Source organism: Convolutriloba macropyga, chromosome 6 (assembly GCF_964194025.1).
Source record: "Convolutriloba macropyga chromosome 6, txConMacr16.3, whole genome shotgun sequence".
In the NCBI taxonomy this organism is placed as follows: Eukaryota; Metazoa; Xenacoelomorpha; order Acoela; family Convolutidae; genus Convolutriloba; species Convolutriloba macropyga.
Window position 1 is genome coordinate 13,092,532 of NC_134473.1, and position 27,411 is coordinate 13,119,942.

A 27,411-nucleotide genomic window follows, 5' to 3' on the forward strand; every position below is an offset into this window, starting at 1 on the left:
AAAATCACCCCGGACTAAAGAGCTGGTAGCTCATATTTTATATCCTTTTAGTTATTTTGGTTAAAAAAGCATTGATAGTAGCTCCCCATTGTCACGCAAGTATCTCCGACAAATCAAGTCACTGAGATGAACTATTTCTCGTTTTTCGAACGACTCCACCTCAATAGGCAAAACATTTAGCCGAACCGCAATATATTACATCAATTTCTTGGAGTTTTCAAGCGACCTTCGTTGTTTGGTAGTTTGAGTTATTCGAGCTCGAATTTTGCCTCTCACTGCGGCTTTTTTGTCCTACGAGATGCGACATAACCATCGCTGAACAAATCCCGTGGCCGATGACAGATCGTTTCTTTGATCAATGCCTTGAAAAATAAGTCAAAATTTGTATCAATGTCTAAATCACTAAATATTATGGGCTGCCAAATTTTTCTTGAAGCAAATGGCTCGCAAGATGCGTTTTTGAAGGAAAAATATGCGATTTAATTGCGACTACTAGTTCGACCATATTAAAGTATTCCATAATAAATAATAGGTTTAGCTTATATATTGTTCCATTTTCTTAAGGATGTTTTTGGAATGAAGTTTTTTGCTCGATACAGTTATCCCTTGAATTTGGCTGACTTTTTGCAGACGTAATCAATATGATCCTTAAACGATAGTTTTGTGTCAATGAGGACTTCGAGATAATTAAATGTGTTTGTTTCATCAATGGGTTGATCAATCAATTTGAAGCAGTTTTTGACCTGTCTTTTGCCATAGTAGAAAAGTTTGCACTTCTTAACATTGAGTGTTAATTAAAGCCACGCTGACGAACTATCAAGATCATTTTGAAACATTTTATGCGACTGAATTGAGTAAATTTTGTGTGAAATTGCCGTATCATCGACAAAGAACGTTAATTGAGAGTTCTTTGAAGTTTTCGTCAAATCGTTTACGTACAAGTGGAACAAAAGCGGTCCTAGTACAGATCCTCGTGGAACATCAAAAGCGAGAGTTGATATATGCGATTTTCTTTTATTGTTTTGACCTATTGCTCACAATTATGTAGATAATATTGCTTACGATTATGTAGATAATTACTGAAGAAACTCAATAATTTCAATCAAGGCACTAACAGAAGAAAAATTCTCCGAAAACTGAATTGATTTTTACTGATTAACTTTTTTTCCAATTAGCTCGGTCATATGTTGAAACAACAATTTTTCATATATTTTTCCAATGACGAAGCAAACTTTTTGGACGATAATTAGACGGGTCGTTTCTTGGTATTTCTCCAGCATGATCTTGCTTGGAGATAATTTTTAACTTTTCCCTACTGAGTTAAGAAATTGATTAATTTTTTCAACATCAAAATTTGGTGCTGCTTTCTTCTATTTGTTAGTTAATTGTATGTATTCAAAATGCTTTTGACCCTGCTTCTATTCAGAGTTTCTTCGAAAAAATGTTTTTTCAAATATTGCCTATTTGCAAATGCTTGAATCCATCGGAGGGCAGATAATGCTTTTTTATGACCTTGACACTATTTATTGTCATAAAATTTTGGTCAGTATTTGATTTCTGCCCATTTTCTTTTAATATTTTTGTTGTCTAATCACTTAGTATCATTATTGACAGGTGGCCCTGAATCTTAATGATGCATAAAGGAAATTAATTAACGGTTCAAGTTCATTTTTAGTGTTTTTCTTTACTTTGAACGTTTTTCGTCTCAAATTTTTCATTGAATTTACTTTTGAGAGAATTTCTTGTATTTTCGGTTGTCCTTTTAATATTACTAAGAACAGGTCTCATAGGTTGCTAAAAAGGTTTGATTCGAATAATATTATTGTTTTATTTCAAAGCCAATGCTTTCTATGACTCAAACTAATTGTTTTCAGGAAACATTGTCTTATTTTTGAGTTCTGCAAATTTTTTATGTGCACATTTGTTTTATCTCTTAGTCTCAGTAATGATAAGCTTCGTCTGTTCCTACAAATAACTAAATTAATCATGTTAGTTGTTTCAGTTAATAGGTTTTGCTTTTTACGTCTAATACGGTGTTTTGCAGAAAATTTCAGTAATTTTCTGATTTTTGCTAATGGTTTTTTTTGTACTTATTGCTGTCTTATCACCTTATGTAATCAATATCACCTTATGTAATCACCTTATGTAATCTTATCACCTTATGCAATCACCTCACGTAATATAATCTTTTATAATACATTTGTTTCAGTATATAACTGTTGCTTTCGGTGGCTTTTTAAATTATCTGTTTTAAACTGTTAGCGAACTTTGATTTTGTCGAAATTTTGTATTTCTCTGGTCATTTAGTCTCAAGAGTGATGAAATACTTCGCTTGCTAATGAGCAATAATTGGACCTCATCAGTTCATTTGTTCATGTAATTTCAACTGAATTGAGTGCGTGACATCATTTTTCACTATTGGAGCGAGTTTTTTGTTCATTCGAGGGTATAAGTTTTTGGTCACACATGACTTACCTAACTCTTAAAAATGACTTCCTTACTAATTTGAGTTTTCGTCATTTTAATTCAAAGGGATAAAAAGTGAGTTTTTCACTATAATTGAAGTCTTTTGAGGGCTGCTAATTTAACCAGCAAGATTTTATACAGAGTTTTAATGGAAAAATAACGTCTGGGTATATAGTAAAATGAAGTTTTTTGCTCTTTTTCTTTTATCATTTTGAGACTGCAGATCTACGAAGCTATTGCAGCTGTTTTCTGGCAATCTGCCATGTATGTTAAAGCTTTATTGGAGAGCAAAGATTCGCCTCTTAAGGTGGGCAAAGTTCAAATTATTCAGATTTCAAATTGCGCACAATGCTTGAATATGAAAGTTACCTGACAATCGACCGAATACGTTCGAATTGCGACACTAGATAGTAAATTAATCGCAATTCTCATTCACTGAAATTAAGGCTTATTTTCGACCTTGAATGAGATTAGCGTATTTGCTCATGCGTTGTGGAAAGTATTATTAACAAATCGAACATGACACATCACATTCAATAAGAATAATTAACAGCATATCACATATAGACATAAAATCACCCCGGACTAAAGAGCTGGTAGCTCATATTTTATATCCTTTTAGTTATTTTGGTTTAAAAAGCATTGATAGTAGCTCCCCATTGTCACGCAAGTATCTCCGACAAATCAAGTCACTGAGATGAACTATTTCTCGTTTTTCGAACGACTCCACCTCAATAGGCAAAACATTTAGCCGAACCGCAATATATTACATCAATTTCTTGGAGTTTTCAAGCGACCTTCGTTGTTTGGTAGTTTGAGTTATTCGAGCTCGAATTTTGCCTCTCACTGCGGCTTTTTTGTCCTACGAGATGCGACATAACCATCGCTGAACAAATCCCGTGGCCGATGACAGATCGTTTCTTTGATCAATGCCTTGAAAAATAAGTCAAAATTTGTATCAATGTCTAAATCACTAAATATTATGGGCTGCCAAATTTTTCTTGAAGCAAATGGCTCGCAAGATGCGTTTTTGAAGGAAAAATATGCGATTTAATTGCGACTACTAGTTCGACCATATTAAAGTATTCCATAATAAATAATAGGTTTAGCTTATATATTGTTCCATTTTCTTAAGGATGTTTTTGGAATGAAGTTTTTTGCTCGATACAGTTATCCCTTGAATTTGGCTGACTTTTTGCAGACGTAATCAATATGATCCTTAAACGATAGTTTTGTGTCAATGAGGACTTCGAGATAATTAAATGTGTTTGTTTCATCAATGGGTTGATCAATCAATTTGAAGCAGTTTTTGACCTGTCTTTTGCCATAGTAGAAAAGTTTGCACTTCTTAACATTGAGTGTTAATTAAAGCCACGCTGACGAACTATCAAGATCATTTTGAAACATTTTATGCGACTGAATTGAGTAAATTTTGTGTGAAATTGCCGTATCATCGACAAAGAACGTTAATTGAGAGTTCTTTGAAGTTTTCGTCAAATCGTTTACGTACAAGTGGAACAAAAGCGGTCCTAGTACAGATCCTCGTGGAACATCAAAAGCGAGAGTTGATATATGCGATTTTCTTTTATTGTTTTGACCTATTGCTCACAATTATGTAGATAATATTGCTTACGATTATGTAGATAATTACTGAAGAAACTCAATAATTTCAATCAAGGCACTAACAGAAGAAAAATTCTCCGAAAACTGAATTGATTTTTACTGATTAACTTTTTTTCCAATTAGCTCGGTCATATGTTGAAACAACAATTTTTCATATATTTTTCCAATGACGAAGCAAACTTTTTGGACGATAATTAGACGGGTCGTTTCTTGGTATTTCTCCAGCATGATCTTGCTTGGAGATAATTTTTAACTTTTCCCTACTGAGTTAAGAAATTGATTAATTTTTTCAACATCAAAATTTGGTGCTGCTTTCTTCTATTTGTTTGTTAATTGTATGTATTCAAAATGCTTTTGACCCTGCTTCTATTCAGAGTTTCTTCGAAAAAATGTTTTTTCAAATATTGCCTATTTGCAAATGCTTGAATCCATCGGAGGGCAGATAATGCTTTTTTATGACCTTGACACTATTTATTGTCATAAAATTTTGGTCAGTATTTGATTTCTGCCCATTTTCTTTTAATATTTTTGTTGTCTAATCACTTAGTATCATTATTGACAGGTGCCCCTGAATCTTAATGATGCATAAAGGAAATTAATTAACGGTTCAAGTTCATTTTTAGTGTTTTTCTTTACTTTGAACGTTTTTCGTCTCAAATTTTTCATTGAATTTACTTTTGAGAGAATTTCTTGTATTTTCGGTTGTCCTTTTAATATTACTAAGAACAGGTCTCATAGGTTGCTAAAAAGGTTTGATTCGAATAATATTATTGTTTTATTTCAAAGCCAATGCTTTCTATGACTCAAACTAATTGTTTTCAGGAAACATTGTCTTATTTTTGAGTTCTGCAAATTTTTTATGTGCACATTTGTTTTATCTCTTAGTCTCAGTAATGATAAGCTTCGTCTGTTCCTACAAATAACTAAATTAATCATGTTAGTTGTTTCAGTTAATAGGTTTTGCTTTTTACGTCTAATACGGTGTTTTGCAGAAAATTTCAGTAATTTTCTGATTTTTGCTAATGGTTTTTTTTGTACTTATTGCTGTCTTATCACCTTATGTAATCAATATCACCTTATGTAATCACCTTATGTAATCTTATCACCTTATGCAATCACCTCACGTAATATAATCTTTTATAATACATTTGTTTCAGTATATAACTGTTGCTTTCGGTGGCTTTTTAAATTATCTGTTTTAAACTGTTAGCGAACTTTGATTTTGTCGAAATTTTGTATTTCTCTGGTCATTTAGTCTCAAGAGTGATGAAATACTTCGCTTGCTAATGAGCAATAATTGGACCTCATCAGTTCATTTGTTCATGTAATTTCAACTGAATTGAGTGCGTGACATCATTTTTCACTATTGGAGCGAGTTTTTTGTTCATTCGAGGGTATAAGTTTTTGGTCACACATGACTTACCTAACTCTTAAAAATGACTTCCTTACTAATTTGAGTTTTCGTCATTTTAATTCAAAGGGATAAAAAGTGAGTTTTTCACTATAATTGAAGTCTTTTGAGGGCTGCTAATTTAACCAGCAAGATTTTATACAGAGTTTTAATGGAAAAATAACGTCTGGGTATATAGTAAAATGAAGTTTTTTGCTCTTTTTCTTTTATCATTTTGAGACTGCAGATCTACGAAGCTATTGCAGCTGTTTTCTGGCAATCTGCCATGTATGTTAAAGCTTTATTGGAGAGCAAAGATTCGCCTCTTAAGGTGGTCAAAGTTCAAATTATTCAGATTTCAAATTGCGCACAATGCTTGAATATGAAGGTTACCGGACAATAGAACGAATACGTTCGAATTGCGACACTAGATTGAAAATTGATCTTAATTCTCATTCACTAAAATTAAGGCCCATTTTCGACCTTGAAGGAGATTAGCGTATTTGGTCATGCGTCGCGGAAAGTATTTTTTAAAAAATTGAACATCATACATCACATTCAATAAGAATAATCAACATCACATATGGACGTAATGTCGACCCGTACAAAACAACTGGTAGCTCATATTTGATATCCTATTATTTATTTTTGATTAAAAAACATTGATAGTAGCTCTCTATTGTCACGCAAGTATCTCTGATAAATCAAGTCACTAAGATGAACTTTTTCATTTTTCCAACAACTCCACTTCCATACGCAAAACATTTAGCCGAATCAAAATATTATACATCAAGTTCTTGGAGTTTTCAAACGACCTTTTTTGTGTGGTTGTTTGTTTTTGAGCTTGATTTTCGCCTCTTACTGGGGCTCTTGTTATACGAGACGCAACATAACCATCATTGAAAGAATCCCGTGGCCGATGACAGATTGTTTCTTGATCAATGTCTTGAAAAACAAGTCAAAAACTAGTTCAATGTCTAAATCACTGAATATTGAAGTAAAATTATGCGATTTAATTGTGATCTACTTGTCCGGTTCAGCCATATGAAAGTGTTCCATAAATAAAAGGTTTAGCATAAGTATTATACCATTTTCTAAGGTTGTTTTTGGAATGAACGTTTTTTGCACGATACAGTAATCCATTGATTTTGGCGAACTTTTTACTGACGTAATCAACATGATATTTAAACGATAGTTTCGTTTCAATGTGAACACCGAGATAATTAATTAAGTTTGTTTCATCAATGGGATGATCAATCAATTTAAAGCAGTTTTTGACCTGTTTTAAGTTTGCACTTCTTAACGTTGAGAGTTATTTTGTTCAAATAAAGCCACGCTGACGAACTATCAAGATCACTTTGAAACATTTTATGCGACTGGTTTGAGGAACTTTTGTGTGAAATTGCCTTATCATCGACAAAAAGTTAATTCAGAGTTCTGTTCAGTCCAAGAATCGTTCAAGAATAAGGATGCTGTGATCAACTGTACCGAAGGCTTTTTTTAGATCAATAAAACATGTCATACCATTCAATGATTTGTTTTGTATCACGAACAAATTCAGTAATTTCATTCATGGCTTCAACACAAGAAAGATTTCTTCGAAAACCGAATTGATTTTGACTGATTAACTTATGTTTTCCAATAAGCGTGGTCATAAGTTGAAACAACACATTTTCTTATATTTTTCCAATGTTGGGAAGCAAACTTATAGGACGATAATTAGACGGGTCGTCCAATGGGCCTTCTTTATGTAAAGCAATAACTCGGGCTATTTTGAGCTACTCTGGAAACTCGTTGCATATGCAAAATTTATGTAGCTTGCAATCGGTAGACAAATTACGGGAGCGACTATCTTAATCATCTTACTTCAGATGCCATCAAAAAGCACTGAATTCGAAAGCTTCAGTTTCTTTATAATTTCAAAAACAGGTTTTTCACTTATCGCAAACAGTGCAAACGTGTTCTCGTGCCTGTTTATTTCTAGCAGGATATTGTTTGGAGATATATTCAGAATTCAACTTTTCACCTACTTAGGTAAAAAGTTGATTAAACTCTTAAACATCAAAATTTGGTGCTGTTTCATCTCTGTTAATTTATTTTATGTGTTGGAAATGCCTTTGACCCGACTTCTATTCAGAGTTTCTTCGAAAAAATGTGTTTTTTTTCTGTTTTCTATTTTCGTCAGCGTAATTATATCGCAATTTTGTGTACAATGCGTTTATTTAGAGTCATATGGATTTTTCGTAATTTATACATCTTGTCTTTTTTCCTTCACTATTGCTTAATTTTTTTTATAGACCCAAAATTGGTCTTTATATTTTGTTTTTTAGTGGGCAAAAACAAGAAAGGGACTGATTCTGCAAATTTTGGCATGTACCTGGGATCCTTAAGGTTTAAACTATTTAAACAATTAAACAAGAGGAAAAATAGCTTAAGAATATTATCGTTCCTGTACAATTTTGAGAATTTAATACTGAAATTTCCCTCTTTTCGTTGTTTTTCCGACGTATAATCAAAAATCTTTTAGAAAAGGGCATAGTGATCACTGATGGATGTTTTAACAGTTTCAACTATTTTTTTCTCTTTGTTATCAGATGATCAATACACCTTTTGCTAATTCTAGATTCCCCAGTAGGTTCAACAATTTTAATTTTTAGTCCGAAACTGGTCCGAATTTTAAATATGAATTACAGGCAAACTTTATTTGTTTTTGATAGTGTCAATATTGACGTCACCAACAATTGCAAAATCGTCATCAATCTTGTTAAATCTGAATAAATTTTTTTCTAAATCTAGTAAGGTTGATTCAACTCATATGCTAGGCGGTCTATATAGCAAATATAATTTTTGTTTATTTTTACCAGCTCCAATTTCAATGCCTAGCGTTTTAAAATTTGCCTGACAATCAATCAGACTGTAGGAAATTTCATCACTCACAACAAACGCTAAACTCCCTTCCTTTTTTGTTTTTTGCTTTTTGGCTATCATTTTTTTAGTACTCTTCATCCGTCAACCAGGTCTAAAAAAGAGCAATAATTGCTGGTTTATTTGTGATAGTACTTAAAAAAAACTTAACTCATCGTGATGGCATCTCGCAGGACGAATATTAAGGTAATATAAAGTTATTGTTGTTTAATACCATCATTATTAAAGATGTCACCAGTCGTCGCCAAAAAACTTGTCATTTGTTGTACCGAACGCATCTTTAACAGTGTCTGTTTTGTTTTTTCGTTGGACAACAATATTGAGTTGTTGGCGTTTCTGTAGATCAGCGTGGATTCTTATTGTCGCCCATAGTCTCACTGTTACTGCTTAATTTACGCCTCCTTCTAACCGCTTGCGCAATAAAGTTGTCAATGTTAGTATCGCTTGCCACAATCTGGCTGTATCGTGAACCGTCTACCTTCGATAAACAATTTGACGTTACAGTTATATGTAGTTGTAAGCAAGCCGTTATCTTGCGCCTATTTTTGTAACTCACGCTGTTCCTTTGGTAGCTGTTCGCGTATAAAGATTGGCTGCTTATTTCATCAGCAGATAACTTAATTCCAAGGAATTTGTGTAAGAACTAACACACTGAGTAGATTAGATCCGTGTTTTTAAGTAGAGGCAAGTATTGCTAATTATGAGACAATCTTTCGAACTATATTTCTCCTGCTCACTTATTCTCTTTTTCACGTCTGTAATGTCATTTTTAAGCCAATTATAACTTTTATGATCATGTTGCTTGTTTTGAGCCGCAAGGTAATCGATCCAGTAGATCCTTTTTAAGGACAGCCAATAAGGTTTTTAATTTGTTGTCTTCAATATTGTCGCTGACGAACTATCAAGATCACTTTGAAACATTTTATGCGACTGAATTGAGGAACTTTTGTGTGAAATTGCTTTATCATCGACAAAAAGTTAATTGAGAGTTCTGTGTAATTTTGGTCAAATCGTTCAAGAATAAGGATGCTGTGATCAACTGTACCGAAGGCTTTTTTTATCAATAAAACATGTCATACCATTCAATGATTTGTTTTGTATCACGAACAAATTCAGTAATTTCATGCGACTCATACTGATATAATCATTAATTCTTTGATCAGAACGCTAGCTCATTAAGGTCTCAAAAATTTTGTTTTCCAGAAGTGTGTGAACAGAAATTGCCCTTCTCACACTCAGAATGTATCAGCAAGTATTGGTAAAAACGAAAAAACGGTAAGTTTTCGGCTATCATATCGCGTCAATTTTGGCGATAGAAGATCAAATATCGGTGATGTCAGTTAAGTTATCGTTGCAATTGTGAAGTTAAGTTAGATATTGCTTAATTTGAACGTTAACGTTAATTGAGAGCCTACTAAAATCTAATACCTCTGTGGTATCATATTTTTTTTGTTTCAAGATGGCCGAGAAGGCACTGCGTGGCAAGAAAATGTCTGAAGTGACTTATTCAAAGAGTCACAGAGAAGAGCGAGGTCTATTTGATTATCTGAGTCACCAGTTCATCCCTACGTCCACCAAAAGATACTCAGCTCTCAAATCAGAGCATGACAAAAAAGGTGAGCACCCTTACACTCTACTTTAATTGCTCTCACGCAAAGTTTCATGCTACCTTTTTGATCCTTCTGGTATCCTTATGACATCAAGAAATTTTATTCCCCCTCCCCCATGGATCTTTTTTTTTAAAAAAAAACGTTTTCAAGGGTCATTCCTTGTCAATTCGAGGTCTAGTTTTCGGTGTCAGTCTATGAATATTCTTGTCCATTATAGCCATTATAATTACCATTGGTGGGGGTTCTACGTTATATGACCACTAATCTGGGGGCTATAATGGGAGAGAACCGAATATCCTTTGAGTTGTAGTCCAGGACTTGTACTGCTGTGGCTTAATCTAATAGGTGACTTCTCCCCAGGGTATGAGTCAATGACGAATAAAAATTGTTAGGGTAAATCTGCTGAACAAAAGAGATCTGATGATTAATTGATATGAAAGCGAGCAAAATTATGTTAAAATTTTTTTGCTACGAACGAAATTTTTGCTGAAGTGCGGATTCTTTTTGCTTGTGCTCCAGGCGTCTCAAGGAATTGTTTTCTTCAGTCGGCTTTATAGTTTTTCAAGGTACATGCAAGGTGTCTGAAGGGGCTTTAAGGTTTTCTGTACTATATTTAAGGCTTTAAGGTTTATGGCTTTAAGGTTTTCTGTAGTATATTTAAGCGTGTTAATTTAAGCTTGTCAGCCTCTCAACGGCTATTACTTAGGCGCTCTCCTTTTTACAATTCAAAGAATTTGAATTGTATTGGGGCGCTGTTTTTTTTACGAAGAGGAGCATTGGAGAAGTCATTTTTCATAACCATTTTTATTGGAGTGAATTTTGAAGCAGCAAATGAAACGCGTGAAAAAATTTGGAGTGATTTTGTTGCTGGACAAAATTGAAGAGGAGACCGAGAAGAGTGTTTTTTTGTTCATACTACTGTTTTCGATAGAGCGAGGAAATGAGCTGCAAAAATTTCTCTAAGAGCAAATTTCACATGCGGCTTTTTAAAACAGTTTTTCGGTTCAAAATTTTCAGTTAAGAGGTTTAGTTAGTTAAGATATTTTATTGATTTGTGTTTCGTTTTGATTGAGGTTTGAAGGTTTTTGGTTGTTTATGTGTTTCATGCCAATTTGGAGGTTGTTTTTATTTTGCCTATTGTTAGGCGAATTTTAGCGATTGTTTGCCTATTGTTTTGTTTTCAACTTCGAATGAGATTTGATAACATTTTACTGACGGAGTGTTTAGATACCACGCGATTACAATTTTGTTGGTATAAAATATTTTTTAAATATGAGAAAAAAATAGACATTTTAAACTATTTTGAGTTTTAATTTCAGTTTTCGTAGTTTTCAAATATTAGTTTTTTAAGCTTATTACAACTTGCCTGGTGTTTTAAAAGCATTTCACTACTCTCTTTGCTCCATTAAACTCTCTGCCTCTATGTTCTCTCGTACTTTTGGAAACTTCATTAATTTCTGCATGTTTTGTTCGTTGTTTTTTAATGCTTTTTGTATGACCTTTTTTAAAAAGTTTTTTTTGGCAAGGTGCTTTGTTCAAATCAATTGTTCTAGTTGTGTGTTCTAGCTGCTTTTAATTGAATTTATTTTAATTTCGAGTTATTTTTCAAAAGATAAATGAGAAATTTTAAACAAATTTTGGTCGATTTTAGACTTTTTTTTAAAGTTGTACGCATTTTTCTTCTATCTTTTTTTTTTAGCTTCTCGCAGTATTTTTCTTGTTCATTGTCAGTTTATAAGTATTTGGTACGATTTGCATCATAAAGATGCCATTGAGGGGTAGACAGGACAGTTTTCACCGAAGTAAAAATAGCAATTTTGTGAGTTTTTTTGTTTTTGTTCGATCTTTGCATTCTTTGCTGTTTGATATGTTTTTGCAATATCAAGATTATTCTCTATAACGGTATTCACTTATAGTTGTTTTTAGTGAAGGTAATTGAGTAATTTTAAGCAGTTTTTCGCTAATTTTTGTTAGTTTTTTGCTTTTTGCCAATTCGGTTTCTCATTTCTTTTTCCTGTTAAATCTATAGGGGTGTTGTTCTAGGGGTGTTGATGGAAGTCGTTGAAAGTTTTTCGGGGCACTTTTCAATGAAACAAATATTACGACTTTCCATTTCCTTTTTTTGCTTTTCTGTTGTTTAAATCTTCAAGGCTTTGGGTGGGTGAATGCTTGACCATAAAGTAATAACATTTTGTTAACATAATGATTGGGCAGTAGAGCAGGGACAATTTCTGCACAATTAGTAGTGTAATTGTTTTGAATTTTAGCAGCAATTTTTTTATGACCTTGTCCTTCATTTCTTTTCCATTACCTCCATTTTCTTTACTTGAATTATTTTTGTAGGTTTTTCTGTCAATTTGTGGTCGTTTAATGAATGAAAACGAAGTGTCGCATGGTTGTCACTGCCAATAGTTGATTTGGAGCATTATTGCATAAAACTTTGTTTTAGATGCTTTGTCAGCTTTTCGGTTCAAATAGTTTTTCGCTTTCATGTTATGGTTTCAGTGATTAGTGTTATTAAGTTGGATGTTCATTGTGTCAGTTAGGGTTGCCAGTTATCAGTTTCGAGTTGTTTCCGGAATTCTTCCGGCTATGTTTTTTTAAGATCTGTTCACGCATTTTATGATTTTTGAAGTAAAATCAGACACAGTGATTAGTGTTATTAAGTTGGATGTTTACTTGCTCTCAAACGAAGTTTGTAGCAGTTATATTAGTCCTGTCGGTCTTTTTTATGCGATTTTTTGCTTGACCAATTTTTCGTCTGACGCTTTTGACTTTTCGTCCTCAAAAACGGGATAAACAGGTAGCGCCCAGCGGGCATTATGTGCTCTTAGAGCCTTTCAGGTCTGTTTCAGCTCAAACTGTCTTGGAGACTTATACTTATACTTATGGTGTGAGGGGCGGTTCTTAGAGGTTGACAACCCCCCCCCCTTTGTTGACCCCCCACCCCCACTATTGGCTCCACCCCCCCCCCCCCACCGCGCTTTTGCCCCCCCCCCCACCCAGTGCTGCCCCCTTCAGCCCCCAGTGCACCCCCCCCCCCCCCCGTGGCTAGCTACTGACCAAGCCAACCGCTCGCTGGTCGTTTGAGAGCAATTCGCCCGACGTTAGTCGGTTATGTTCATTGTGTCAGTTAGGGTTGCCAGTTTTCAGTTTCGATTTGTTTCCGGAATTCTTCCGGCTATGTTTTTTTAAGATCTGTTCGCGCATTTTATGTTTTTTGAAGTAAAATCGGACTAGCTGTTTTGGTCACGCCGGAACAGGTGGTTTTCCGGCGTGAAATTTTCCGACTTTTTAATTAGAGTAGGAAAACGGTGTTTGAGCGAAAATCAACTCTGCTTAATGGATTTCTTTCAAGAAGCCTATCTAAGTATAGTTATAGATTTTGTCTGAAACTGCGATATTATTAGTACTACCTTTTTTGTAAAATATGTTCACATATTTTTTCAATGACTTAGCTTTCAAAACGGGATGAACAGGAAAAGCCCAGCGGGCATCAAATTTCATTAGATTCACGAAGCTATCTTTTTTAGTTGTTCAAGTTTTTAGTTTGTTGAAGTTGGCGAGAAGGCCTAAATTCAAGGTGAAAAGGTTTGAAGTTTTTGGGCCCAATAATTGTGCAGTTCATTTTTTTCGACTTTTTTGCGTCTTTATTCAAATTGTTTTTAAATTGAGGTAGGTCAGTCCGTAAAGGTTTTCTGTGGGCAATATTTTTAACGGTCTTCTGTGGCTGATGTTTAGAGTCCATAAAGGACATTTGTGGGCTTTTATTTTCTGTTTTATAAGTTATGTAACTGTAGTGCCGACTAATACACAAAAATGCATGGAATTTTGCAGTTATTAATTTTGTTAATTTTTTTAAGCTTGCGTGTTGAAGCTTGCTGGGGGCCGCCCTCCCATTGATGTTGATCTCTCCAAATAGTTGTCTTTTAATTGTTTTTAATTTTACACAAATCTCGACTTTCCCGGTGTCACTCCAGAGTTGTCGCAATGAATGTTTTAACTGAATGGAAATTAAAATTCATTCAATGCAATATTGTGAATACAATCAGGGTCAAGAGAGCAAAATTAGAAGATGCTGAATAAACTGATAAATGTAGCATTAAGAGTTTTGCGTTAATTATCATTTTTTAAGTGCTGACTGGTTCTAGTATTAGCCTTATTTGTCCTCCAACTTAAAGGTTAAGTTCACTGTATTAGAAATTTTTTTGAGTTAAGTAGTATAATTTCTGAAACTTCTTCTTCTCTTCATGTTTCGATAACAATTTTAGTCTCAAAACAAATTGTTCTCTTCGAAAAACGCTATTTGAAAAATGCTGAGCTAATAGTTCCCTTCTATATTTTATTACTGCTTAAGATAATGGAGAAAACGGAGACGTAGGTTAAGCATAGAGCGATCAAGTGTATCGCCTCTCGGCGAGTTGTCAAACTGGTACAGGTGTCTGCCGCTCACTGTTGCGCGCATATGCTAAATTAGGGGTCAGTGACTGGTCTAAAACAAAAATGCCTGATATGCTTTTCATTAAAATAAGATTAAAAAGAATTTAAAAGGAGCTGTACTATCATTTCCTTTTGTTGAACGTGGGATGGTCTTACGGGGGACAAGCCCCCACGCCTTCCCCTTTTTTGCTCTCTATTGACAAAGTAAGAAAACAATTAAAAATTCCAAAGTGTTTGTGTTCAAAATTTTGGAAAAACCTCAACCAGTAGTCTATTTCGACCAATTTTCACATTTCTGCCATAAAAATCAACTTTTTCAAAAGTTCGATTTTTTTCCCGGACTTAAGCGTTTACTGGTCTTATTTTTGAAAATTTTGGTCTAAAATTTAGCATTTTTCATAACGCTCGTGCATTATTATTTACTTGGCTGGTCAACTGAACTTAAAGCACTAACTGGCAGGTTAATTTTGTTAATAGTAAATGCTTTTTGAAAAGGGCCCTTGTGCCCCCAACCGCCAAAAACGACTTTTACGGTGCTCCTTTGTCAAATTTTCACTACTGGGCTTTCATTCTTTTTTGGCCGCAGACAACTTCTATCATGGAGCACATGAGTCAAAAGTCAACCATTTTTGAGACAAGGTTAAAAATCACCAACAAATAGTTGACTTCTGTTACCTCTGGTTTTGCGGTTTATAGCTCCCCTACCTGTGCTTGCTTGATCGAATGGCTTAATAAAAAATGCAAAGTTTCAAAAAAAAGAACTTGCGGGGATGAGTTTTCTCAAGAAGTCGCTTTTTGACCCACCCAACCTGCAAAATCTCTTCTCCCGAGCATATTTAGAAGATCTCATGTTTTCACCATTTGAGGACGGCATGCAAAGTCTTGTCGAAAGTTTCAGGCTCAGTTCCGAAATCGTAAAATTCTTTGCACCCTGGATCCTTAAAGGATTACTATCAGGCAGAGCCCCTACCCCGCTATCTGAGAAAATTTTTTGTATTTGTTATGGTAAACGTGACCACTAAAAAGGAAACGGAAACGTTCAGTTTTTAGTTTTAAAAAGTAGAAGAATTTCATTAGTTAAATAGATAGTAATTGAAAGCAATTCGGGAACTTATTTTTTGTGCCGCTAGTTTGAACATTTGATTGGCAGCACAGCAGTGAGAGATGAAAATGGGCATTTTCCGCAGGCAGCAATGTTGGAGCTTTATGTGCTACGCACAGTCATGCAAGCCTTCCCATTACTCTAGTCGAATGTATTGACTTTGTTATTAAGGTCAGAAAAGGAAGCGCGAGGATGGGTCAGATGACGAGGGTGACCTCTTTGCGCCTGATGATGGGAAACCTGGCAGTGGGATAGGAGCAGCTATAAAAGTAGTGGAACCGGCTTGGAAGAAACGGAAATACAACAGAGTCCACACGTTGCACGATCGACAGATGAACAAAAAAGGTTTGTGATCAATCTTTTTTACCTTCATGGCTCAACCTTAGCCCTTTCAACATTATGCTCTAATTAGTCTTCTAACACAGTGCTTATAGTATGGTAGAGTTGAATTGACTGCACGTTAAAAAAATCGATTGTCATATATTTAATAAACCAGCTTGGTTCGAACTATTGTCAGCTTTTTGATGTCAGCTTTGTGCGAAATAAAGCATTTCACGAAATTTGGCAATTAACAATATTTTTTTAGAAATTAAAGATTCCTCCGAGTTCAAACGATGTGCGCAACTCCTGGACAGTCTTCTGGAGTCCGTTGATGAAGCATACCTGTCCAAATCATCAAATGTGCCCTCGAAAACCTCAAAGAAGAAAAAGAAACATCGACAGAACTCAGATTCCAACGATGAAGACAATGAAGCATCCGAGGAGTCATCGACTGCTGATTCCAATGTCCCAGACACAGACAGCTTCTCGTGTCCACCTGAACTGCAAGTCAAACGTGCAATTCTAACTGAGCTCACAACGGAGTGTTCAAAGTTGAAAGAAGCGGAAATAATGAACGTTATTCCTGTAGAAAAACTCACCAAACTACTATCGGTATTAGAGCATAATATCAGAGATGGAACCAAACTGGCATTGTCCAGTAAGTCACGCCAGGCACTCGGCGCTGCCGCTGAAAAGAACAAAGATGCGTGGCGTGAAATGGTTCTCGAGAGGGTCTGGAGAGCTGCTGAGGCATCGTTACTAGCTTTGACGGTTCTTACTGCCCCGAACATGCCAAAACGTGTGTACATGGAAGAGCTTTTCGAAACTATGATTAAGTTTCTTCATTACCAATTTATCAATACAATATTTCCAGAATTTGACCCAATATACCGCATATCGAAAGAAGATAAAGAGAAGGGTGATGCAAGCATAAAGGCGAAACGGGCCAAAGTTGCGGCAGTTAAAGAGAAAGGAATCTTGGGACTGTACAACAGGTTCTGCGAGGTTATAGTTCTCCTATCGGACTTGTTTTCTGTCCAAGTTATGACAGACACAATTGTTCTCCAAGTATCTTCTTTGGCAATCTGTGTTTTCTTTGTGGAGAACATCAGTGAGCTTCAACTGGCAACTCTCAGGCTTATTACGACGGTAAGTCTTGCTCTGTATAGTTGAATCAGTTTCAATGAAATCTTGCATTATCCAAAAAATAATAATTCAAAACCGTTTCCTCTTCCGCCCCCACTACTGTGAACAAATATTCGTGACGATATTGGAACAAATAAGTGCTGTTTTGCACTGATAATGATTTGTATAGCCTAAATGAATGGCGGAATTCTCCATTGCAATTTGTTTGTAAAAAAAATAAAGGCGTACAAGGAGGCTCGGTTATGTGCGTACGCACAATGTTCCGACCCCGCTCATCCACATTCTCGACTTAATTGGCTACCAAATGCTGAAGAGATAGAAAACTTTGAACTCTCCATTGCAATTTGTTTGTAAAAAAATAAAGGCGTACAAGGTGGCTCGGTTATGTGCGTACGCACAATGTTCCGACCCCGCTCATCCACATTCTTGACTTAATTGGCTCCCAAATGCTGAAGAGATTGAAAACTTTGAAAAACATACATATCGTTCAACAAACCACTAATGAAATAAAATAATTTTAGAGCTCCAATGAAAAATTTTCAAATAGGACTACTAGAAAAGACGATAATAAACATCAAAAAACAAACATTATTTACGACCAAAACTCGATGTCTATATTTAAAAAAATTAAAACGAAATCAAACTAGCATCAGATAAAACCTTAAAAGAACAAATTTACCTATTATTCATTAGAAAAGCGATGGGAACTGTCCTCAATGCGACCAGGTAACAGGTCCGCAATATAAGAGCAAAGGGTGGAAGTTCAAAAATACGTTTCTATTTTTGGAAACAATTAATTTCAAAGTGAATAATATCAATAGATATTAACCGAAATCACTAAAATGTTCATTTTTTTTATCTCCATAGGAAGCAGTTGAGACCTGTCATTAGCCAGTGTACGTCATACGACCACAAAAAGAAGAAAAAATACCGGTAAAGTTAAAAATTCAATTCAACTTTTCGCGAAAATGGAAGTGAAGCCTTTAAAAACCATAAACTTGTCACTAAGGGCATTAAAAATATTCAATTACGCAATATTTCAACGCCAATGCTACCTAACAATAGTTCTATAATATAAAAAGAAAGCAAAAAAATTCTTTAAATTGTACACACATATATATATATATATATATATATATATATATATATATGTATAATGTACAATTTAAGGAATTTTTTGTTTTCTTTTTATATTATAGAACTATTGTTAGGTACCATTGGCTTTTACACATTGCGTAATTGAATATTTTTACGCTCTTAGTTACAAGTTTATTGTTTTAAAGGCTTTGCTTCCATTTTCGCGAAGTGTTGAATTGAATTTTTGACTTTGAGGTAATTGAATTGAGTTGAATTGAATCTCGTAGTAACAGGAGTAACAAAGCCGAGAAACGAATGGTTCAAACTAAAACTGTTATAAAAATTAATATATAGCTCACTGGAAACGGGTTATGACCAGGTTTTTACAGGGACTAAGCTACAAATCGACCGAAAAACGAGACTACAAAATAACAACATTTACAGGCAGAAGCCAAAACTTTGCAAACAGTTTTACGACACCACGGTGTTCAAGGCGCTATAAAATGTTATCTGCCTAAAGATTCAAAGCGCTGAAGGTCAAGATGTTATCTCCAAGAACTCTTTATTATCACTTGTTTCTCATCTGACCATCAACGAGTCTTCCTGATGAAAGGACTAGGTAGAAATGACAACAAAAGGAAACCCAACAATTAATCAATGTAGAAATCTCGAAACTTTTTAAACTAAATGCTCGAAGCCATCATTCAAGACATATAACCAACCAAAAAAATAATATTTAAATAAAAAGTAGTTGAGACTTCTTTTTAGTGAGATTGGGTTAAATATTGACAAAAATGAAAGCAAAGGGGTGACTGTTGAAAAAATCTTTTTTTTCAAAAGTTAATTTGAGTCATTAAAACAAATTGCTATAAACTGAAATATTGAAATAGTTTCTTTGTACTTCCTGGAGAAGCAATTGAGACCTATCGTTATCGGGTATTTGTCGTGAAACAACAAAAAAAGAGACAAACAAAGGCAAAAATAAAAAAAAATCCATTTAATATTGCGAGAGAACTGTGTCTCAGCCCGAAGGCATAAACTATTCAACAAAATGAAAACAGATTCAAATATGCCTTTTTCAACGCTGTGCTTTTTCCCATCTATGCGTTCCTTCAAATGGACCTGTCAATAACGTGATAATTTGATAAGGAAATGAAATGAACTTATAAAATAAGCAATTATGCTAAAAAAAAACTAAAAACTGTATCAAAACCAAGAAAACCTTAGTTAATATAAAATCGTTACATACGGTAATTTTGTCAGTCACAGGAAATGGGTTTACGCCAGTTTTTTTTTGAGACTACGCCAGAAGTTGAGAGAAATAATATATAATACTTGCAAAAATCAAAAATTCACCTATAGTTTCTTAAACCAAACAAATTTAAAGCCATAAGAGATATTAGACAACAACTGAAGGCATTGTCTACGTTCTTTTATACCTTTTAAAAAGTGCATTTGGATATTTGATTGGGGAGACTAAGTTATTGGACTACAATAATTATAAAAGTTAAAGCAAAACAAGAGTTCCTTGAAATTTTACGAAAACGATTGTCCAGAGCCTTAAAAACCATGATTATAACTCTGAAACCATAATATATGTTCATTGGGTAAATAGTATGTATTTTTATAAATAGTATGTGTCAATAATTGAGCCCTGATTTGAAATTCCTGACAGTGATTTAAATAATAAAATTTAAATGCGAAGTTTTAAAAAAGTACGCGTCCCATTTTTTTGTACGCGTTATAAGTTTTTTTAACCGTAAGGATCCATGGTGTGATCGAGATCAGCCCTGATTTCGTTGCGGAGCTATGAAAGCACTTAATTATTCGAATGATTGCGAAATGTTTTAATTTTAAAGTTTTTCATTATCAAAAATATAATGCTTTTTGTATAATTATTGAGTTTAAATTTGCCAAAAATGGCATAATTGTTCCAGAAGACTCTTAATGCGAGCGGGAGTACACGTAGCTCTTTTTTGATCTTCTCAAGAATGTGACTGCACTTTTGAGTTGTCTACCAGCAATTTTAAAGAAAGTGGACTAAAATTGCTTATTTGGTTCCATTTTTGACGAAAAGTCGCATTTGGAAAAATTACCGTAAATTCTAGCCAAAAAACTCGGATAGAACAGTTCAGCAACCCTCCTCTATCTTTCAAGGTAAAATGAATAACACTACCGTTAACAATTACAACGAGTTTTAGCAAAAATTACGAAAATTTGGTCAAAAATACGGAAAATGTGAATAAAAACAACGGATTATCGTCTACTATTCACAAAACTTTAAACCTCAATAACTCCCTGCAAAAAGCGAAAATTAATTTAAAAAATCTTTTTAATTCTATATTCTACGCAGGACGGGCTGTCTTATGATACAACTGACCGCTCTCTACGATGATTATATCGATCGATCAAAATGGACTGAACAAAAAAACGCATTTGAGTATATAGTTCCTCCCCCCACTAAAGTGGGTCGGAACAAAAATTATCCATTTTTGAGGTTACAATCTACGGAAGGTTACAGTGTTTCTTAGGGTATTGGTGTTGAATGCTAATACGATGCAAGGATTAATCTTAAGAAATTAGAAGTGCACTGTCTTCATGTACTGTGGATCTCTCGAAAAGCCATCAGACATTCGAAAACATACCTGACAGTTTTGCTTATCATTCATCATATTCGTCATTTAAGGTGTTCGCGAGGTACAGCAAGCATCGTCAACTTATCTTCCAAGAGATGTTTTCATCCCTCTCTCGTCTTCCTTCCTCGAAGCGAAGTCTGCGCCCTTTCCGTCTGACTGAAGACGAGCACATACAAATGGTAACGGCACTCGTCCTCCAACTTATACAAAGTGTAATTGCCCTTCCAAGCCAGGCGGAACTCGAGAACTTCGTCAACCAATCAGCCACTGCCGCTATTGCTGGAGAACGCTCTACAGCTACCAAACCAGAGTCAAGTTCTCAAAACCTGGACATTGATGTCATTTTGAATAATTGTTCAGCTGAGTCGTTTCGGACAGCGCAAACGTTCCTTAGCGTATTTCTGACAAAATGTACTACCAAGAGCGAAGAAGATTTCAGACCGCTTTTTGAGAACTTTGTCCAGGATCTGCTCACGACAGTTAATAAACCTGAATGGCCTGCTAGTGAAGTAGCATTGTCGTTACTGGGAAGATTGTTAAATTACCATTTCACAGCCAAAGGATCAGACACGGCGCTGAGAGTAGCATGTTTGGATTACCTAGGCGTGATTGCAGCAAGATTGAGGAAGGATGCGGTAACGAGCAAGTGCAGCCGACAAGACATCGAGAATGTAATCAAAGAGGTTGGAAATTCTTCTGAGTTACTTTTCGACTTTTCTCCTTAGTGCATTACTTTAACCGCTGTTCTAATTTAAAAAAATGCAGACCGCTCTATTCAGCCTGTTTTTGTGGAGTTGATGCTTCAAGATTATTTAGGAGAGATTATTTCGAGATTGTTACACAGAATACGATAAACAGAACTCAAAAGGTAAGTGAAAATGTAGTTTTATTGCTCGGTTTATTAGTGGTCGCCTCAGCTTATCAGCCGGCTATATTATAGTGCTTTTTTTTACAATCCAAGTATTGGATTGTATTGGTGCTGTCTTTTTTTGTAAGATGTTGTTTTTACGCCTTTTTTCATGACTGAGCATTCAAAATGGGTTAAACAGGTAAAGGTCAGCGGACATAAAATTTCATTAGAAGCCTGTAGTCATAAAGTTTCATTAGAGGTCCTTCAAGTGCTCAGATTGGTGAAGCTACTAGGAAGGCCCTAATTCAAGGTTAAAAGGTCATTCTTAGGAGTTTTTGAGCCCAAAATGTTGCAATTTTTTTTGCGTTTCTTCGTTATTTATTCGATTTTTTTGTTGGACCAGACTAAATTGAGGCTTGTAAATTTTGAAAAAGGTCTTTTGCAAGACATAATTAATTTCTATGACAATTTTCAGAGCTATATGTTTTGATACTCCAAACATAAGCACGCAAATTTATACTAATTTTTGCAATTTTAATTTTTTTAATAGCCGCCCTCATCGTCTCAGCCGGCTATTATAGCGCTCCTATTTTTTTTGCTTCGTCGAATTTTTTTTTTTGCTTTACCATTTTGCCTCTTTTTCGACATTTTGCGTGAAATCTTTTTGACTGCTCTAGGCTAGTTTCTCTCTTTTCTCATCCTGCTAGAAGTGAATTTGAACATCAGTTGCTCAGCAAAGCAATTCAAAATGAACAGAGTCAGTATAAAAAAATCGAAGTATAAAAAAATCAAAGATAAACCCATTCCTATAAGTCTTAGTTACCATCTCTAATGCTTATTGGCATTGATAGTAGCCCCTGTAGCCTCTCTCTAAGAAATAGAAGTATGTTCAACTACGAAATGCCATCAAAATAATTCGGACTTAAAAAATGTTTTTGTACAAAAATCTTTTTTTTTCAATATCTTCTATTCTTTCAATCCCAATCATGCTTATTGGAATCAACGGCGGCTATTTTCCGGCATTCTGCCGGGTATGTTTTGAAAATTTTTGCAATTTTTTAGGTTTCTCTATCTCAAGGGCCAAGGAATCGCCTCTAGGCTTTGATAATTGATTACTGAATAGTTTCTTGTTGCAATTAAATAGATGTAATATTTATTTAATATCACGAATTTTAGCAGTTATTCTATGTTTTTATTTTGTTTTTGAAAATTTTTGATTTTCTTAGTTTTCTGACACCATGGGCCCAGGAGCCTCCTCTAGGGTTTGATAATAAGTTACTGCGTAGTTGATAGAGGTAATGAATTGATTATCATTATTTTATTAACACGAGTTCAGCAATTTTTTGATAAGAATTTAAATTGTGAACTTTTCTCGAAATTATTATCATGTTCCAGATTTATTGATCTTTATGAGCAAATGAAATTGTTTAAGCCTTGACATAGGGATACTGGATAGTCTCTGGAGACAATGAATTTGTTCGAAAGGTATTATTATCACGAATTTTAGCAAGATTTTGTTAGAATTTGCGATTGTTTTTAAATTTTTTGAAATTTTTTGTCATTTTCTGAGTTTAAGGATCTGTATTGACCAACAAGTCTTGCAGATGGTTTACATGACAGAACACCAGAGACAAAAAATTTTTGATTGCTATATTTTTGCTTTAACTTAGTTCACAGTTTGTTCAACATTTTGCGTGAGATCATTTTGACTTCTAGGCTAGTTTCACTCTTCTGTCATTCTGCTAAAAGTATTTTTGGACAGCAGTTGCTCAGCAAAGCAATTCAAATTGAACAAAGTCAGTGTCAGAAATAGAAATCAGAAATAGAAACGGGATAGAAACCCATAAGCCCAATTTTAGATTCCTGTTACTCTCTAATGCTTATTGGTATTGATACTAACCCCTGTGTCGTCTCATTACGTAACAGGAGTTTTTCAGCTCCAAAATGACATCAAAATAGCTCGCACTTTAAAACTGTTTGCACAAAAAAATCATTTTTTCATTACTCTTCTTTCACTCCCAATCTTGGATGTGGGAATCAACGGTGGCTATTTTCCGACAATCTACTGGGTATTTTTTTATTCGGTGACCGACCTATCATAAGCTGTAATTCTTGGGTGTATTAATATCTCTAAAACAAAATTTGTAGAACTTAGAACCCGATTTTTGCTTATAGTAAGAAATAGTAAAAACAGCTTCAGGACAAAAATTTTAAACTATTTTTCTTCGTAGAAGTAACCGTGCTGCACGTTTTCTATATTTCACACTTGGTCAAACTTTTTGAAGAAATCTAAGCTACTGCAGTGGAAGACGAGCAAATTATTGCATTTCTTTCTGAGAAATTCTTTGAAGCTTTAAGGCATGTCTCTTTGAAGGCTTTAAATACGTTCAGAAAATTTGAGTGATCTGAAGCAATATAAACTTTTAGAAATAAAAAATTTGTTTTTTTTTCAGAATCCAAAAGATTCTTTTATAGCTTTGTAAGCTGAATATTGAGTGTAGTTATATTTTGTTCTCGCACATCGGCTGCAAAAGTCAAAATTTCTCAACCTCCAGAGTATTTAAAACATTTGCGTGCTAAGATTTACAAGACTTAAAGTAATTTAAAAAATGTGTTGTGCTCATTTGGTTTTCCATAACTTTTGTTCCATTGAGAGTTTTTAGGTCAAAGCATTCCATATGCAGTGAACGCTGCTTGTAATAGATTTTTTTCTGTAGACAAGTTTTAACAGAAATTTTTTTGCCTCTTTTTAATTTAACTTAGTTGAAGGTCAGAGAAAGTGTCATGAGCAATAAAGGTCCCTAATTCAAAGAATTCTCTAGTATTAAATTGAACACGCTATTTTAGTTAACTGTTCAAAGTTTCTTCTTAGTTTTTAATTGGCATTGATAACTTCATGAACGTTTTCTTATTCATTTTACCCGAATTCTAAAATTTTTATTATGATTAATAGCCGCCCTCATCTTTTCAGCCGGCTATTATAGCGCTCCTATTTTTTTTACTTCAAACTTTTTTCGCGTTACCATTTTGCCGCCTTTTCAGCATTTTGCGTGAAATATTTTTGACTTCTCTAGGATAGTTTTTCTCTTCTCTCATTCTGCTAAAAGTGAATTTGAACATCAGTTGCTCAGCAAAGCAATTCAAAATGAACAGAGTCAGAATAAAAAATTGAAGTCTGAAATAGAAATGGGATAAACCCATAAAGCCCAATTTTAGATGCCCGCTATCTGAACGTCGTTCCTATGTCTTAGTTACCATCTCTTATGCCTATTGGTATTGATAGTAGCCCCTGTAGCCTCTCTCTAAGAAACAGAAGTATGTTCAACTACGAAATGCCATCAAAATAAATCGGACTTAAAAAATGTTTTTGTACAAAAATCTTTTTTTAGATATCTTCTATTCTTTCAATCCCAATCATGCTTATTGGAATCAACGGCGGCTATTTTCCGGCAATCTGCCGGGTATGTTTTGATATGTCAGTTTCACCACATGTTCTTAGGCAAAAAATGTTGAAAAGAAAAACTTGTGACCTGCTGTTTTCAGATTTTCTGGCGTATTTTTATTCTGTTTTTGAGTTAACTCATTGGTCCAACATTTTTTTCCATCTGCGTCTTAAAAAATAGCTCTTAATAAGTTAAAGAAGATTTTCGGGGGGCAACTCTAGAGGGTCCGGGTCATGTTTTTAAGCATTTTATCCCTTTATTTTACTCTTTTCAAGTTGATCTTAATATATTAGTTTGCTTATTTCCCAACTGCGGAGTTCAGCAGTTGAAATAAAAATGCAGTAAATTTGGTAGTTCCCGAATATCTCCCAACTTTTCGAATTGTGCCAGTTTGCGGCAATAAAAACAAGAATAGTTCATCTTCAGCTCCTCCATCCGTTTAAACCAACGGATTGTAATGGAAATTATAAGATAGACACTGGGCACAACTGGCAACCTTTAAAGAGGAACAAGCTCTGACTTATTTCTGTTTTTCTTATTAAAAAAGTTGATAGCTGATAATCAGATATTTTTTCAAATTTTTCAGAATGCGAAATGAAAAGCAGCTTTTAAAAAAATTTTAGCGTTTGAACTGTTGAGAGCAGTGCAATATTCAAAGCTTCTGGTGTTCCTCATTTTTAAACCGTTGATTTTGTTAAAGATTTAGTGGCAAATTTTTATTATGCCCATCCAAATTTTGAGTGATTTTATTGCAATAAATAGAACTTGATTTTAGCATATCTAAGAGCGGGTCTTTCCCATTATAGCCCCCCCATGAAATTGTAGCCCCCCCATTATGGTATATTTACCATGGTTGGGGGGGGGGGCTATAGGTTATCTGACCACTAAGCTGGGGGGGGGGGCTATAATGGGAAAGACCCCTAAGAGCTGCGAATAGTACTGTTGAAATTAGCACAACGGAAAGACTGGGCTCATTAAAACTTTGGCAATGTTTCCGCGGGTATTAAGTCCATAAAATCCCTGCCACTTATATTTTTAATTGCTCTCAAACGAAGTTTCTTGCAATTATATTAGTCCTGAGCTCTTTCTTGTGCGATTTTTTGCTTGACCTTTTTTTAGTCTGACGTTATCTGGTTTTTCTCGCGAGGGTCATTAAGTTTTCATATATTCTTACGGCTTACTAGTGTCTAAGTATGCGATTTACCGAAGCAGTTTAACAGGCATAACACCCAATCATTTCACTTCACACGCGTAACCCTGCACACCACACGCACTCACCCCCACCCTCAATTATGCTTAATTTAGCCTCCCTAAGCCGCAGCTAGCTACTGACAAAGCCAACCGCACGCCAGTCGCTTGAGAGCAATTTGCCTGACCTTAATGGGTTTCGTTTCTATGATTAATTGCTCTCAAACGAAGTTTGTAGCAATTATATTAGTCCTGTCGGTCTTTTTTATGCGATTTTTCGCCTGACCGATTTTTCGTCTGACGCTTTTGACTGTTCGCCCTCAAAAACGGGATAAACAGGCAGCGCTCAGCGGGCATTAAGTGCTCTTAGAGCATTTCAGCTCTGTTTCAGCTCAGACTGTTTTGGAGACTTATTCCTATACTTATGGTGTGAAGGGATGTTCTTCTTAGAGCCTGAGGACAAAGACATCCCCACAATTGACCCCCCACTATTGCCCCCACCCCCAACCGCGCTGTTTCTCCACTCTCCCCATCAGCCCCCAGTGACCCCCCCCCCCCCCCACCTTTTGTCTATCTACTGACGAACAACCGCTTGCTAAAAACGCAAATTTATACTATTTTGCAATTTTTTTCAAGCTTTTTGAACATTTTCAACATTCTTTTATTTTTATTAGCCCTAGCTGTCAAAGAATCTCCTCTAGGGTTTAATAATATGTTACTGCATAGTTTCTAGTGGTAATGGAATGGTTTCAACATTTTAACATCACGAATTTAGCTTTTTTTTGACAAAACGTCAATTTTTTTTCAAATTTTTTGACATTTGTTTTCCTCATTCAGGTCTTTCCAGACTCAGGGGCCAGAAAATATCCTAAGGGTTTTGATAATAAGTTACTGACAATTTTTTTTCTGGCCATGGAATAGTTTTTCATCTTTTTAATGTCACAAAATTTAGCAATTCTTTGATAAAACTTGTTTTTTTTAAGATTCTTTTTGAAATTTTTTGTAGTCCTAAATTATTTCAGGCTCAAGAACCAAGGACCCTCGTCAAGGATTTGAGGTTAGTGTATAATTTGTAGATCAAATGAAATGTCTTGCAAGATTTTAACATCACGAATTTTAGCATATTTTGACAATTTTTGCCATTTGTTCAATTTTTGGACATTTAGTCATTATTCAGGTTTTTTGAGCCTTAAG

The 27,411-nt window shown here is 34.8% G+C and overlaps 1 protein-coding gene across 1 annotated transcript in view; it reads left to right on the plus strand.

The window, feature by feature from the left end:
- Window positions 1–27,411, plus strand: part of LOC142341487 (nipped-B-like protein scc-2) — a 95,046-nt gene that overhangs the window by 12,250 nt on the left and 55,385 nt on the right. The window contains exons 5-8 of the mRNA XM_075392455.1: window positions 9,864–10,020; window positions 15,728–15,901; window positions 16,143–17,026; window positions 20,787–21,419. Coding sequence (XP_075248570.1) covers window positions 9,864–10,020; window positions 15,728–15,901; window positions 16,143–17,026; window positions 20,787–21,419 — 1,848 coding nt within the window. The remainder of the gene's footprint in view (window positions 1–9,863; window positions 10,021–15,727; window positions 15,902–16,142; window positions 17,027–20,786; window positions 21,420–27,411) is intronic.